Source organism: Meles meles, chromosome 18 (assembly GCF_922984935.1).
Source record: "Meles meles chromosome 18, mMelMel3.1 paternal haplotype, whole genome shotgun sequence".
NCBI classification, from domain to species: Eukaryota; Metazoa; Chordata; class Mammalia; order Carnivora; family Mustelidae; genus Meles; species Meles meles.
This window is the reverse complement of record NC_060083.1, coordinates 43560702-43577202: the sequence shown is the minus strand read 5'-3', so window position 1 is coordinate 43577202 and position 16501 is coordinate 43560702. Positions and strand designations below refer to the sequence as shown.

Below are 16501 nucleotides of genomic sequence, written 5' to 3'. Positions count from 1 at the left end.
AATACAGGACAAATTTCTGCTACAAAGTCAAGTTGAACCGAACACTGAGAAATGGGTAGGCCTGGGAAAAAAGGGCCACCTGGAAGACTGTTCTCTCCAGACTCTTTCCAGGGAACTAGTGGTAGAACCTCATGGGTGAAGAGTCCCAAACAACTCCACCCCATGTCCCTGGATCTCCTCCCCTCTGAGTAATGGGGAGACCATTTGGGTTTGTGATGATTCTGTCTCCTTTGAAGCCATCTGATGAAACTCTGATTTCACCAACCACTAGCACCCAGGAGGAACCTGGTGTGACACAAGCTGAATGGAATAATTTTATGGGTTGAGGGGACTCTTTGGAGGCATCTAACTAGCATATTTTGGAGAAAAAAATTAGCTGAAGCATTAGGAAGGGAAACTATGTTGTATGCCCACCCCCACCCATCAATAAGAGTATAAAAGGACCATGGAGGAAGGAGAGACTCAAACCTCACCACATCCACCTGTGTTAGCTTACCTGCTCTCCATCACCTCTCCCTGCACCATGCCTTACAACTGCTGCCTGCCCAACGTGAGCTGCCGCTCCACCTGCTCCTCCCGGCCCTGCGTGCCCCCCAGCTGCCACACCTGCACCCTGCCCGGAGCCTGCAACATCCCCGCCAGTGTGGGCAACTGCGGCTGGTTCTGTGAAGGTTCCTTCAATGGCAGCGAGAAGGAGACCATGCAGTTCCTGAACGACCGTCTGGCCAGCTACCTGGAGAAGGTGCGGCAGCTGGAGCGGGAGAACGCGGAGCTGGAGAGCCGCATCCGGGAGTGGTGCCAGCAGCAGGTGCCCTTCGTGTGTCCCAGCTACCAGTCCTACTTCCGGACCATCGAGGAGCTCCAGCAGAAGGTGAGGGGGTCTTCTGTGGGGGTGCAACAGCAGCTGACTGTCCTTGAACAATAAGACCTTCTGAAGTTCAAGCGGCCCTCACAGTAGAATCTTGCTTTCAGATTCTGTGTGCCAAGTCTGAGAACGCCAGGCTGGTGGTGCAGATCGACAATGCCAAGTTGGCCTCTGATGACTTCAGAACCAAGTATGTTGAGAATTTCAGGCTATGTGACCTCTAAGACCCCTATGGCTCTCTCATGGTCCTGTGAGACTAACATTTCCTGGAAGGGAAGAGGCAGCCATTTCACCCTTTTCATTTCTCTTCTCAAGCCTGGGTTTGTATAAAACCATTTTCTAACAGAAATCCATACGCTGCATGCTCTTCAGTTTATAATGATCTTCTGGAAGATTTTCTCAAACTCCCAAATTTGGACGACATGAACTATTCTTGGAGAATGGATTGGTTCTTGGGGGATAGTGGTATATTAACCAACAAAATTGAGAGAAGAATTAGAGACTCCATTTAATGAACTCCGGTGGGCACCTTCTAGTGTTAGAGTGAGTTAGGGAGGGTCCTCTCCAGTCTCTCTGTGCAGAGCTTGAGGGAAACATGGGAGAAAAGAGGCAGAAAACTGTATTAGCTCAAAGAGATTGAGACCAGCCCATCTACAAGACACACAGTGGGATGGGATTCTTTCCTGCCTCATCCTCCCACTCTGATCTGCATGTGCAGGTACCACACGGAGCTGGGCTTGAGGCAGCTTGTAGAGTCGGACATCAACGGCCTTCGTAGGATCCTGGACGAGCTGACTCTGTGCAAGTCTGACCTGGAGGCCCAGGTGGAGTCCCTGAGGGAGGAGCTGCTGAGCCTCAAGAGTTCCCATGAAGAGGTAAGAGGAAAAGGAAAAAAAGGAGGCTTCAGAGCTATGCCTTTAGCATTGGCAACCAAGAGGCCTGATTGACATCAGACTTCTTAGGTTGGGACCCTTCTCTGAAGAGGTCTAGGTCAGCCAGTGAGTGAATGATGATGCTATACCCATAGCATGGAGTGATGTGGGTTGCTTATTTTCAAGCAGCTGGATGAGTGTTGGACAGTGTTGGAGATGCTGAGGAAGGGCAGTCATTTATTGAGCCCTGAGCCCTGCTCTCTCCTTGTCACTGTTAGTTTCTGAATTAGTTAGAGAGATGGAGGAAAAAAGAGAAATAAGACATGCCCCTCTCTTCAACGAACTCCCAGTCTAGTCTGGGGAGATGGCCATGTAAAGACAATGATATAAGGCAGGGAGAGGACAAGCAGCATATTCAAGGAGTAATCCAGTCTACCTGGAAAGAGATAAAGAACCCTTCTTAGAGGCATGTCATGGGAAAGAGGAGGAATTCACACCGGGGTGTTTCAATCTGGGAGAAGAGGCTGAGCAAAAACACAGAGGTGCTAGAGCATATATATTGAGTTTGGCCCATGGACTGATATGGCTGGGCATGCTTTACCTATAGGGATGTGAGGTGAAATGAGGTAGGACCTGCATACACCAGGGGGTTTGGATTTAATCTTACTGGAAATGTGAGCTTCTTTAAGGCTTTTGGGAAAGAAATTGATGTGATCCCTACTTGGGTATATTCCTACATCATATTTGTGTCAGTCTTGGGGGATGATCAGGATATTCCCTTCAGTGCATTTTTGTTGTGCGTACTTTCCTACAGTAGGAAGGTAGACAGTAGATCCATTTATGTGGATCATTCGTTCTTCTTCTTCCATCAGGAAGTCAACACCCTGCGCTGCCAGATTGGAGACCGCCTCAACGTGGAGGTGGACGCAGCTCCCACTGTGGACCTGAACCGTGTGCTTAACGAGACCAGGAGTCAGTATGAGGCCCTGGTGGAGACCAACCGCAGGGACGTGGAGGAATGGTTCACCACCCAGGTGGGCATCGCAGCACTTGGCCACCCAGGACCCCTTGGCCCCTCGGGGCCCTTGAGCAGGGTCTGACTCTGTCTTCTCCCCTGTGCTGTTTCAGACCGAGGAGCTGAACAAGCAGGTGGTGTCCAGCTCAGAGCAGCTGCAGTCCTGCCAGGCAGAGATCATTGAGCTGAGACGCACGGTCAACGCCCTGGAGATCGAGCTGCAGGCCCAGCACAACCTGGTGGGTGTTGTTCAGGGTACTGTCCACACTCTCCTGACCTCGTGAAGCCTGGGGCTTCTCTGGAACCCTATGGAGAAGCTCCCTGAGGAGCGGCTCTGTGACCTTCCTTATCTTCCCCACACAGAGGGACTCTCTGGAGAACACGCTGACAGAGACCGAGGCCCGCTACAGCTCCCAGCTGTCCCAGGTGCAGTACATGATCACCAACGTGGAGTCCCAGCTGGCTGAGATCAGGTGTGACCTGGAGCGTCAGAACCAGGAGTACCAGGTGTTGTTGGACATCAAGGCCCGGCTGGAGTGCGAGATCAACACGTACCGGGGCCTGCTGGAGAGTGAGGACTGCAAGTGAGTAGGAGGCAAAGGAGGCATGTAGTCCCATGTGGTGGGACTACAAGACATTGTGGGCATACACATGTGGGCCACATTTTCAACTCACAGAACATGCATTTATAGAGAATCCACTATGTGACAGTTAGGCAGAAATTGAAGGTCAGATGTGAAGGGCATACATCCCCTGCCTCAGGGAGCTAATAATGGAGAAGTGGGGGTGGAGAGATTGTTACAACAATAACTGTTGGGTAAGGCATATTGTGTTAGTTCCATGAAAGCTCAAGAGCACGAGAACAATTTTCCGCCTCAGCATAAAGTCTTCTTGGATGGGGATAAAGATTTGATAACAATCAAATTTGATTCCAACTATCTCCAACCACTGAGAATTCATGAGTTGTTTCATTAAGCACCTAGGGCTCTTTCCACAGTCATCCCCAATCATTTTAAACCTCTGTCCTCCCAGGCTCCCCTGCAATCCATGTGCCACCACCAACGCTTGCGGCAATTCCTGTGGGTCCTGTGGCAACTGTCAAACGCGTTGCGCTTAATTTAAGAACTTGCATCCTTTTTGAAGACGACAATGAAGCCATTCAGATCAAGCACAGGAAAGGTCCTTAGGTTTTGCCTTTGTTGGAGCTCAGCTGCCAGTTAGAAGCCTACCCACACCAAATGTGATATTTCTAGACATAGAAATGCTTTCCAGATTCAACAAGCAAAGACATACATCATTAACTTCCAATATCTGGAAAATCCCTTCCTATTCAAGATTGAGTATCTTTGTTTCTGAAGATGACCAGCTCCTGTAATCTGAGCTCCAGGTATTAATTTTAGGGTATTTCCTGTATGTATTGTGTTTCCTGCTTTTCTTGCTTCTTTGGTATTCTCTGGAATGCAAGGAAGCTACTTCATTTACTTCCCAATAAACTTTATTTCTCTGGCATAGTAAATGTGTTTCTCATTCATATTTATGTACTATAAAGAACTTGTGCTGTTGTTTCATAAAAATACCTTTTTGTTAGGAAGAAATGGGTTAAAAGACTGACCCCAACCATTATGTTCCAATGGTAAATACTGATGGGGAAGGGGATCTATTCTCCTGGGAGGCTACCACCAAGGAGAGACCATGCAGAAACCCTGACCTCCAGCACTCGTGACCATCTTGCCTTGGCTGCAAGGTCCTAGGTAATACTGAGAGTCTCCCCCAAAACTCACCGCTCTCCCATTGTCACCCTCATCACTCAGGGGTCAATTCTCTGCTCCCCTTCCTCCTAAAGTACTTAAAGACCAGCTTCTGTAGAAACTGCTCAAAGAGAAGCAGGCCAACCTCTCTCCTTTCATCTTGTCAGCTGTACCTGCATCACCAATATGGATATCTGTCTTTCCCTCAAAATGTACCTTCAATGATTTCCATAAACCCACACACTCTGGGTCCTCTTGTTATATCTCCTACTACTTGTTCTCCAGCCCTGGATTAGCCTGACTTCTCCTTTCTGTTGCAACTGGAGGAAATGTCTAGATCCTCTGCTGTGTTTTTTTTTTTCTCCATCCCTGTTCGGTGAAAACTAGCATCTCTATGCTGATGACTCCCAAAGCTCTCTAGCTCAAGTCCTAGGTCTTCAGTTGCCCACAGGACAGTTTGACTTGGTGTTATGTTGCCATTTCACATTTAATTAGACTCCAACTTATCTTTGCCAGACTGGTTCCTTTTGTTACCCACTTGTTATACCCAACACTTTGTAATCCAAAGACCCATTAAGTGCAGGAAAGTGTATCTCCTTACCTGTCTCTTTTCAAGTTCACTCTTTCCTCTAGGTCTTTATAAATAGGTCTAGAATGTTCTCCTGTAACTTCTGTATTACTTTACTTCCTATAATTTTAACAAAGATCAGTGTTCATATTCTCATATTAATCCTACCCCCACTTGACTCATATCTGAATTATTAAAGCTCTCAATTCTATTGGCCACCATCTCAATTCTTCATTTAATTTGACATTCTCTAATCTACACAACTGCAGTCAACCATCTCCTGTGTGTTTCACTAGGGTGTAGAGCACTGAGAACATATGGATAAGCGAGATCCAGTTCTAGCTCACAGCATGTTCATAGTCTCGAGTGGAAAAGACAAAGAGATAACTGTGCTACAGACAAACATCAGTGTGGCTCAAGAAAGGTGTAAATGAAGAATGATGAATTTCTGATGTTTGAGAGAAAGACTATACTTTCAGGGATCATTTCTCTACTTTGAAGTGTAAGAGAGTAGTAAAAAGAGGTTCCAAGAAGAGATAGCGCTCAATCAATAATTCTGTTCATAATTCTGTCCATAATAATTCTGTCCATGAAAATACTGTCTGCCTGTCCTACAAGAAACTGTATCCTCACCCAATTAAAGCCTAGTGTTAACCATAGAATACTGTAAGAGGAATAAAGGAACAGTAACACTAATAAGTATTCATGAGAAGGTTATTAAAACTTTAAATACTTCCCTTGTTCTGACTTCAATCAATGAGTACTATATGATATTAGCATAATTCTGAAATAAAGTTTGATGGGCTCTGTTTGGACAGATGAGTGTGTGCAGGTATGACAAGAGGGAAAGTTTTTATGAAAATGAGCTTTGCCTAGTGAGGAGGCGGGGAAGCAGGAAGTATATCTAGAGTTCGACAGAACAATTTCTAGCTGGAGCAAAGCATAAATATGGTGGTGGAAAATGAAACTGCAAAGTAGTCACAGATGACCACATCTGGGGGTGCTTTTCACGGTTATCTGTGAGATTTGTTTGTAAGAAAGTTTAGCATATATTCTGTCAAGCAGCTATGTATAGGCTGGGTCATGCTGGGTCCCAAAAAGTGGGCTTGAGTGGGAGAAAAGGAAGAACAGTGGGGAGGCTGATGAGAGACAATAGGGCTGAAATAGGAGGAGAGTGGAAGGCTGAGGGAGGGGTGGATTTTAGAGCCACAGTCCAGGAGGTGGAAGCTGATTAGAGGTAGAACAATGGAAAGCAAAGGAAGGAAACTAGTACTGATTAAATATCTACTTTGGGTCAACATGAGGGATGTTTTTGAGCCCGAGAAAATGAAACACCAGTGGGGCTCCAGTGAAGAGAGCTGGAAGAGAATGACTGGATTTGGGAGAGATGTCAGAGGGTTACCTAAACAGAAATGATCAGTTAGAGCTGTAGGAGTTGTTAAGACTGTCAAGGGATGATGTTAGACTAGGGATAACCTTGGGAAGCGCTGGGAGAAAGGATAGAGTGCCCTCAGTCTCTCCAAAGTCTCTGGCATGAGGTTCCTCCTTGGTTTGGCCCAGTCCCCAAGGACAGAGGTGACATCTGGTTATAAACAGTTGGAGTGGGAAGCAGCTGAAGCAACACAGAAGTCAAAAGAAGTCGGGGTTTTGATGAGGGGATGGTCAATGACATCTTTCTCATGAATCCTCATTAGTGTTACTGTTCCTTATTTATTCCACTTACAGTATTCTATGATTTACACTAGTCTTTAATTAGATGAAGATAATATCTCTCTTGAAGGGTCAGGAATATTGAGGATTCAGACAAGTCAGTGTACATAGCAATAGGGAGATCGCTGATGACCATAGAGAGAGCAGGGTCTATGGGATGCAGGGGGAAGAAGGCATATTTCAGTGGCTCTTTCATATCTGTTTCAAATCACCATCTTGATAGCAAACTTAATGCAAGTGTTCAACACAACTTATTCATACTAAACATGAAGCTTACTTTGCTTTATCCTCTGTGTAACTCTTAAAATGTTTTGGCATCTGCTCTTCCCTTTGATCTGTGGAGCAGTCACATAAACAGGTTTTTATCCCTTCTCTGAGTGGTTCCCAGATCTAGCTTTCCCAGAAGAGTAGGACTATTAAGTTATATTGTCTTGGATTGTTTCATGTTCTTCTTGACTCCTGTATTCTAGACTGGGTAGAGTTAAAGACATACTGATGAACTTTGCATTTTTCTGATTTTGCTTGGTCCCTGAAGACCTCCAAACTCTATTCCCATTGGGAGTTGAAGCCCGAGTATAAGAAACAATGGCAGCTCTAGGGAGGATTTGAGTAATGAGCACTGAGTCCTATTTTGGGGTGCTGTACCTCTCTTTGCTCAGCGCATATTATTATCGGCCTGGCTCATTCTCCATGTCCTTCCCTGCTTGTCCTTCATTGGAAATGTTGTTTGAACATCTTCCCAAAGCCAAACCTGTTAGTTTATTTCCTGGATCACCACCATAATTTCTCCCCTCAATGTGGAGAAAGTCTGGGTGATTGGTAAATTGGCAACAGACACCTTAATGGAACAGTCTATGGAAGCTCTGTATCTTCTTCTCATAAGCAGCTCTAACTGGGGCTGGCTTAGCAGGGTGGGCTGATGTTGGTATCAAAGAGTGTTTCTGCTTTTCTAGTTCTCCAATGGTCAACTCTCCAACTCTTTTAGGCAAATGTCAGTATCTTGGTTGTGTATGTCCAGGGATACCACTCCTGTCCTCTCCTTGCTATTCATCTACATTAAGATAGAGTAAATCTGTAAGGGACCCAATATGTCACTTTGCATTTCCTAAAGAATGTAGTTTACATTTCTCATGATGATAATTTTAAGTGCCAGGTACTGGCATCAGAGAAGATGGTTTTGGGAAGGAGTGGAGAGGCTTCCTAATACCTTTAAAGTTCTGCCATGGCAAGAATGGTCTTAGCAGATCTGCCCTGATTCCACTCTGTGGTTAAGTGCCACTGATGAGTTTGCATGTGATCTCTCCTACAGAAATATCCTTGGCTTCCATAATAGATAGTATCTTTAAACCTCAACTGCAATTTTCTCACATCTGGTGACCAGAAGCCTTACCATGGCGTCTGCCACAATTATATGGGCAGGTTTAAACCTTTTTGTTTGTTAGGATTTGATTTGCTCATCAGGTTTATTGAAGGGTCATTGACTAGAGATGATGGCATTGCTTATGTAAAGGTAAAGATGCACAGCACACAGTAAGTGGAATAAATAAAAAGCAACTGCCCTCCAGAATTCCTGGGAAATGACTTGAAACTTGGCTCTTTTCTCAATAAACCCCAAACCTCTCTCATTATAACTTAATGACCATGCAGCCAAGCAGCAATCATGGTTATTTCTACTCAAGGGGTGGGAGTGGTCCTGTTTTCTAAACTCTGCCCTCCACCTTTGAAGATACAGGGACACTTACCTCCGTTTCATTTTGCTCTGAGGTTCAAACTGCTGTAATGGTTTCGGGATCCCTAGGGATATTTTTGGCAATCTACACAGCATTCCTTTCCTATTCTTTAAAAAATTGCCATAGTCTAGATTTTTCTCTTTTGAAGCCTGGGGCATAGAAGAAGGAGGGAAACAGAATAGCTAATGAATCCTGCTATTTGGTTTATGTTATTTGATCTGATCCAATAGGCTTCAGTCAATTTGGTACTGATTTTAAACAAGCACATCCATCTTGTATCTCTCTAAAGGTAGAGATTCAGGCAGGAGGTCAGAGAGTTGTGGATTGTGAATGTGCTTAAGGACGGCATTGTCTTCAAAGCATTATGCTCTGGTAGACCACACATTTACTCCAAATCTTCTGTCCTTCATGGAAGCATATTCAAAGTTCCACATTGGAAATGACTTTCAGAGTCACCCAAGAAAATGTACATTATTGTTTTACAGTCACAATGTGCTTCTGACCCATTAAAAATGCTAAGTTTGGTTGTTTATTCCACTCACTAGGGTTGGTTCCAAATGATATCTGGCTGTTTTCAAAAATAAAAACACCCTCAGAAGATGGAGATTTGTCTTCAATGAGGATAACCAAAAGAAAGTGTCCCAGACTGTGAGGTCAACTTTGTAGAAGGGATGATCTGAGTAGTAGCTCTACAGAAGGAATTAGTACATAGCTTTCAAAAGGAACTGTTTTAAGGAGTATCTGTCTTGTTTCGAGAATTGATAGATTAAACATAAAACCCTCCTAGTTTGTATCCCCATCTGGAATAGCACACAGGCAGAACATCTGTTTGCCACAATGTATTGAAGGTCACAAGATGCTATTAAGCATGTCATGATGTGGTGGTTTTTCAGGATCACATCATTTGCAGAACTGGGCTCAGATGTTTCTTCATCAAATCAACCAAGGGTTTCCTTTTTTTAAGCTTTTAGCAGGTATTACTTACTCACTTACTAGACTTTCTTCCATTAGAATAGAAATGACCTTTGGTTCTTTGATAGAGAACAGGCTTGGGTTTCTTGGATCATTCTAATTTGGGAGAGGATACTGTCTAGTATTGGTTGAGCTTCATGGAACTCAATTCGTTTGTATATCAGTGAGGAGGTCAGAAGAAAGACAGTTGGTGTGATGGAGAGAGCATGGCTGTTGGAGTCAAAGAGGTTTGTGTTTGAATACTGGCCACCATGCATAAGCTTTGGGACCATAGGAAACCTCTCAGAGCTTGGGTCCTCATCTATAAACCCCACAGGACTTTGTGAGGCCTGAAGGAGATAATGGATATACAGTGCTTTGAATAGTGGGTGCTCAATAAGCAGGAACCATTGTGATGATACTCATGTTGTGTGTAAGCATAGGTGCTCCCAAGTTGCTTGTTTTCTTAATGTTCAATGAACATTGAGTAATAGTAGAAACAGAGCCTAGGGGGATTTCCTACAGCCCCCTAAGGAGAGGGAAGAATTGCCTCCATCTTGCCTAGATGGAAGGGCAAGAGGCTGTTGAACAGGGTGGCCTCATCGGTCTGCTCTGATCTCAGCTTCCAGGATTTTCTACCAAACAGTCTAGTCTCCACATGGGCTTCCTTAAATGGCTTTTCTCGGAGTCCTCACTGAACAGGAGCTGGATGAGCACAGATGTTTCCTCCTTTAGGAGAAAGAGGCATAGATATGTCCCTCTCTGGGGTACAGCTCTCACCGCAAATCAACACCCTGTGAACAAGCGTTGTTGTTGGCAAGGTAATGGGTTGGTCACTTTGAAGGTCTTACTTAACCAACCAGCATAATTGGTGAGGAGTCCTGACTTAGCAGGAAGCCAGGACAAAGCATTTTATGAGGTAAAGGACTCAAGTGAGGTGGCTAAATAACAAATGGAAAAATGGGTAAATAGGGTAAAAGAGGGTAATGGTGCATGTGGTCACCACACCCATGGCTGACAGAATATAAAGTCCTAGAAAGGACCAGAGCTTACACCAGAGAGAGGAAACAGCCTTTGAAACCGACCTTCAGAGCTCCACTCCCTCCAGCACCATGCCTTACAACTGCTGCCTGCCCAACGTGAGCTGCCGCTCCATCTGCTCCTCCCGGCCCTGCGTGCCCCCCAGCTGCCACACCTGCACCCTGCCCGGAGCCTGCAACATCCCCGCCAGTGTGGGCAACTGCTCCTGGTTCTGCGAGGGCTCCTTCAATGGCAGCGAGAAGGAGACCATGCAGTTCCTGAACGACCGTCTGGCCAGCTACCTGGAGAAGGTGCGGCAGCTGGAGCGGGAGAATGCGGAGCTGGAGAGCCGCATCCGGGAGTGGTGCCAGCAGCAGGTGCCCTTCGTGTGTCCCAGCTACCAGTCCTACTTCCGGACCATCGAGGAGCTCCAGCAGAAGGTGAGGGGGTGGCCACCACACTGCCTATTTAGTTAACTATTTAAATTTAACATACCAAATTCTGAAATGGATCTAAGACCATTCAAAGCTATGATGATAGAGGTATTGACTTCATTGGTTTAGGTAGGACACATCCAATCATCTTAGAAAATCTATTTGGGAAGCCCCATAGGGAAAGATATGGACTGAGATGGGGTAAGACATTGGACTACGATCAGTCATAGCAATCTTACATTGCTGCTTATTAAAACCAGAGTGTCTGATTTTTTAGTTCTATTATGATATCTTGGTCTTATTTTTAGGTCTGTAGCATTAAAAAATATGCACCTGAATTATTTCTTAAAACTAATCATTTCCTAAGTGGATCCTCAAATACTTAAAGCCTTCCAAGTCTGTTGCAAGAGACTGTGTCCATAGTAAAACAAAAGAACTGTTGACCCCATAGGCTTCACTAATATACTCAGACCCTGTGCCATTCACTAAAGCAAGCATGCAGGTGAAAATTTAGGGCCAGAAATGCAGGAGTAGAAGCGGGAATAAGTAAAGAGCCAGCATAGAGGTGGGACTTAATTTATAGTATAGGTCAGGGAGGGCTTCCTAGAAGAGGAATATCTGAGCAGGATTAGATGGTTGAGCAGGAGTTTATATTCAATGGTGCAAGGCTTTAATTCTCCAAGGAGATTAACTGTCTACTGCTCAGCAGTGTTAGCAAAGTGAATGTCAGGAAGGGGCCATGCAATTTGAAGACCATGCATTCATTTGCCCATATTTACTGAATACAAGGTACAGTACTTGAGCGAGGGATAAAGGACAGCGTGAGACAATCTCTTTCCTTCAGGAGCTCACAGTCTAATAGAGGAGACAGACATGGCTGGGGTGAAGGGGAGAAGCATAACGGGCTAATTGCAAAGTACTGTTGGGGGGGTGCATAGAGGAGGTGACCCCCTGAAGCAGCTGGGGGGTGGAGGAGAACATGGGTCATGCAAGGGGTCTTGGATGGTGGGTAAGGACATCCCCAAGTATTCCAGAGAGAGGGAGAAGCTCTGTGCAAAAGCATGGACAGGGGCAATATGACGGAGAGTAGAAAGAGGTCAGCAGGACCGGAATAACGAATGTGAGGGTAGGAAAACCAGCCTATTCTGCTTGGGCTAGTTTTTTTCTGGGTTTAGCATCCCAGTTTGCTTAGAAATAATGCTTAGAAATAAGCAAACTTGCTTATTCTAAGCAAATTGGGATGTGGGTCACTCTAAGGAAGGCTCAATATTCAGTGTGCTCAACTCCTTCAGGAAGCCAGAGGCAGACCAAGGAGAGAAGAATTCATGACAAAGAACACATTTCTCCATGTTTTGAAATGAACAGTGCTATTAATTAATCCTCCCTTTATCCCCAAACTGAAACTCTGAGAAGACTCAAAGCTATTTGGCAGGAATGTGTATTTGAAAAAAAAAAAACAACAAAACACCTTTTCACTTTAAGGTACAATGCATTCCTTCTTAGTACAACTCCTTTCATAATGAATCCTGTCCTCAGATACTGTGCGGCAAGTCTGAGAACGCCAGGCTGGTGGTGCAGATCGACAATGCCAAACTGGCTGCAGATGACTTCAGAACGAAGTAAGATTTTTCTAATGATCAGAGCAATCTAGTAATGGACAGGCTGAACTGCAACATGATGAACTCTGTCCTGGGTGTGCGTAAGCAGAAATTTTTGGGATGGCATTAGTAGGATCCTTGCATTGGGTTAGTTAGGTTAAATGCCAGTTTCCTCACTGAATGAAAGAATGCTGTGTTTTCACCTTATTTTTAAGGAGTGAAAGAAGTCACCCATTCTTTCTCTTTTTCAACTTACTACGTGAACCATGTATAAAAGTAAATTTCACACCTGCTTCTTAGTACAGGTTCATCACTATCAGCCCATCAGAAAAAAGTTATTAAATCACAAAAATGGGAGGCAAAATCCATTTCAGAATATGATATTTTTTTAAGGTGTGATCATTACAATCTTAAGAATCCTTTGCATTTTGCATTTTTCTGTGGGACTGTATAGTTTGCAACGTATTTGTAATTACTATGTCATTTCTTCATCTTCAGACCAACCGTGTGAAGTTAGTTTGGTTTCCATTTTATAAATGAAGAAATCAAGGCTCAGAGACATGAAGGAATTTATCCACAGTCATGACTGTGAGGCTGAACCTAACTGATTTCGACTTCAGTGCTTTTATCACAAGATCAGGTTGCTTTCAAGGTGGTTGGAAAAACAATCTGTATAACAGGCTTATGAAGTTCACCAACTCACTTAAAGAAGCAAGACAGGGCTTAATCCATAGCAAACACTTAAAACAAATGCAGTTAATATCAGATTAAAACTACATAGGTCCCCCCACCAATACCTTCTCTGTGGATCTCAGGGAGGAAATAGGTCTTTTTACACAGCACGATGGTATATTTTTCCCCCTCCAAAAAGGGAATTTTGAGAAAAATTCAAAAGCTTTCAAAATGTAATGAGTTTGATGAGGTTGGCCACGTAAAGTCCTGGAAAAAGTCTTTTTTGACTCTCTTTCAACTTCTGCCGTGTGTGCAGGTATGAGACGGAGCTGGGCTTGCGGCAGCTTGTAGAGTCGGACCTCAACGCCCTGCGCAGGATCCTGGATGAGCTGACCTTGTGCAAGTCTGACCTGGAGGCCCAGGTGGAGTCCCTGAAGGAGGAGCTGCTGAGCCTCAAGCAGAACCACGAGCAGGTGAGGGATTCCCAACCCCCATCATCCCATATGGAGAGTTCCATACCTTTCCTGAGCAGGATAAGGTTGGTTTTTGCAAAGCACCCTAGAGCTAACACAACATTTTGCTGCTTGCTCAAAACACATTTGGGGGATTTTGGTGGAATGAGTCATAAGCTTACCTCTTTTACCTTAAAGAATGTGGTCAGCTGACTTATTTCCCCTTGGGGCCAGATATATGGCCAAAAGTCCACACAAAGATCTTTAAAGTACTTCCTACTGCTTGACAAAATCTTTTATCTTCTGAAGGTGCCAAATTAAGGACCAAGGCTAGAAGGAGACAGCAAACTTCCTCATATCATATGTCACCTAGATATTAGAACCCAGTGGATGGATGGATGGGTGGATGGGTGGATGGATGGATAGATGGGAAAAATGAGAGATGAAAGAATTTAAATAATGGTTGACTCAGACTTCATGGTTGAATGTAATAATAGTAGGATGTCAGATGCCTATATTGAAGATTAGATGTTTTGAAGAAAAGGAGACTATCCCAAGTAGAGAGTATATAAAAGTAGAAGACCATGAAATAAACGGAGGAGTTATTCCTGGTTTCTCTATGTTTAAGGAGCAATAATTATAAACTAGATACCATGCCAGATTTGTCACTGAGCAAAGGGAAAACCAGAAAGAAATGAGAGGATCTTGGATTGGAAAGGAACACTAGCAATACTTATTCAAGTTGCCTCATCATGCTGATGAGGAGACACTAAGATAGGAGGCCTGAATCACAGAGGTAACTTAGCTGTTTTATGTCAACTGGACTTGAATTCATATTTCCTAATTCCACTGCAATCTTCTCCCCACCACATTGGACTCAATCAAAGAGAGTTTTATTATAGACTTTTCCCCCAGTGGGTTCATTCTTTCCCTTCCTCCTTTAGGAAGTCAACACCCTGCGCTGCCAGATTGGAGACCGCCTCAACGTGGAGGTGGACGCAGCTCCCACTGTGGACCTAAACCGTGTGCTTAACGAGACCAGGAGTCAGTATGAGGCCCTGGTGGAGACCAACCGCAGGGATGTGGAGGAATGGTTCACCACCCAGGTGGGCATCGCAGCACTTGGCCACCCAGGACCCCTTGGCCCCTCGGGGCCCTTGAGCAGGGTCTGACTCTGTCTTCTCCCCTGTGCTGTTTCAGACCGAGGAGCTGAACAAGCAGGTGGTGTCCAGTTCAGAGCAGCTGCAGTCCTGCCAGGCAGAGATCATTGAGCTGAGACGCACGGTCAACGCCCTGGAGATTGAGCTGCAGGCCCAGCACAACCTGGTGGGTGTTGTTCAGGGTACTGTCCACACTCTCCTGACCTCGTGAAGCCTGGGGCTTCTCTGGAACCCCATGGAGAAGCTCCCTGAGGAGCGGCTCTGTGACCTTCCTTATCTTCCCCACATAGAGGGACTCTCTGGAGAACACGCTGACGGAGACCGAGGCCCGCTACAGCTCCCAGCTGTCCCAGGTGCAGCGCATGATCACCAACGTGGAGTCCCAGCTGGCTGAGATCAGGAGTGACCTGGAGCGTCAGAACCAGGAGTACCAGGTGCTGTTGGACATCAAGGCCCGGCTGGAGTGCGAGATCAACACGTACCGGGGCCTGCTGGAGAGCGAGGACTGCAAGTGAGTAGCCAGGAGGCCATACCCTTGTAAGACACACACACAGTTTTCCTCAAGGATAAAACAGAGACTTTTCAGGTGAAATTCCAGAAGCCAATATGTCTGTAACGATCAGAGTTTTCTTTGCAGTAGTGTACCATGGAGGGTATTTTTTGCTGTCATTAGATGGCCAAAAGGTATTTTCTGTTCCAAAAGATGCCTGTGAGACTTGATTGTTTTCTCCAACTGGTGAGCTTTTGGAGGCTGATGCATAAATCAAGTTTTGTACCTTCACGGTTGGCCTGTTACAACAAAAGGAAAAACAAAAATGCAATGACCATCAAATATATTTGAATAGTCTTTTGGGTTTAACCCGCACTTTCAAATCCCCTGTCTCATTGATCCTTGTTGCAATCATTTGAGACAGGCAGAATGGGGACAGTATAACCATCTTGTAGATGAGCATTTGAATATTGACCAAGAAGACAATTCATTAGCTCACAGAGTACAGCACTCAGCACCTGACAGTATTTTCATAAACACAGTCCGTGTGGTAGGTATTACCAATCCCGTCTTAAAGGCGAGGAGGCCGAGGTTTCGAGGGCTAAAGTCACTTCCGCATGACTCCAGGGTAATAGAATGAGGGCTGGAATGCCACCTGCGGTCTTCTTTGCCCTTTTCTGCCACTGTCTCAGAGCTCTGTGAAGGGGCAATGCAAGTAAGGCTTTGGCTTCCTAAGATGTCAGAGAATGGTTTCTCCTTTATCTGTCTCCTTGGGTTGAGCTCTCTCCTTTTAAAAATTATCCCTCTCATGCTGACCAACTATTAATTCGGTGTCCTAGGCTGCCCTGCAACCCCTGTGCCACGACCAATGCATGTGACAGGCCCATCGGACCCTGCGTTACCAATCCCTGCACCCCATGTGGCCCACGCTCCCGCTGTGGGCCCTGCAACACCTTTGGATGCTAGATACCCTGGGGCCAGCAAGAGGATTGTGTGAAGACAGAAGGACCATCGATGGACCAGCCCTGCTTCTCTAACAAGCACCAACCACAGAAGCCGCCCCAGACAGCCTCGTAAATCATGGTCTAGAAGGAGAGAAAATGCCCAGGTGTGGCCTGACTCTGAGCTGAGCCCACCCGATCCCCTTCATTCTATTCTGTGACCTGATGGTCTAATAGGTCTGGGCTGCGAAGGTGCCCTACCAGGTGTGTTGTGG

General features: G+C 45.3%; 2 protein-coding genes across 2 annotated transcripts; both read left to right on the top strand.

Annotated features, from left to right (window-relative positions):
• The first annotated feature begins 440 nt into the window (after positions 1–440).
• Positions 441–3869, top strand: LOC123929543 (keratin, type I cuticular Ha4-like). The gene is made up of 7 exons (XM_045985356.1): positions 441–871; positions 973–1055; positions 1584–1740; positions 2610–2771; positions 2866–2991; positions 3116–3336; positions 3785–3869. Exons 1-7 carry the CDS (start codon positions 446–448, stop codon positions 3867–3869), a joined length of 1260 nt encoding a protein of 419 aa, XP_045841312.1. The 5' UTR covers positions 441–445.
• Positions 3870–10559: 6690 nt separating this feature from the next.
• LOC123929532 (keratin, type I cuticular Ha3-II) lies at positions 10560–16251 on the top strand. Its single transcript, XM_045985332.1, has 7 exons — positions 10560–10919; positions 12450–12532; positions 13500–13656; positions 14580–14741; positions 14836–14961; positions 15086–15306; positions 16125–16251. The coding sequence occupies exons 1-7, from the start codon at positions 10572–10574 to the stop codon at positions 16249–16251; spliced, it is 1224 nt and encodes a 407-aa protein (XP_045841288.1). The 5' UTR covers positions 10560–10571.
• The last annotated feature ends 250 nt before the right edge of the window (positions 16252–16501 follow it).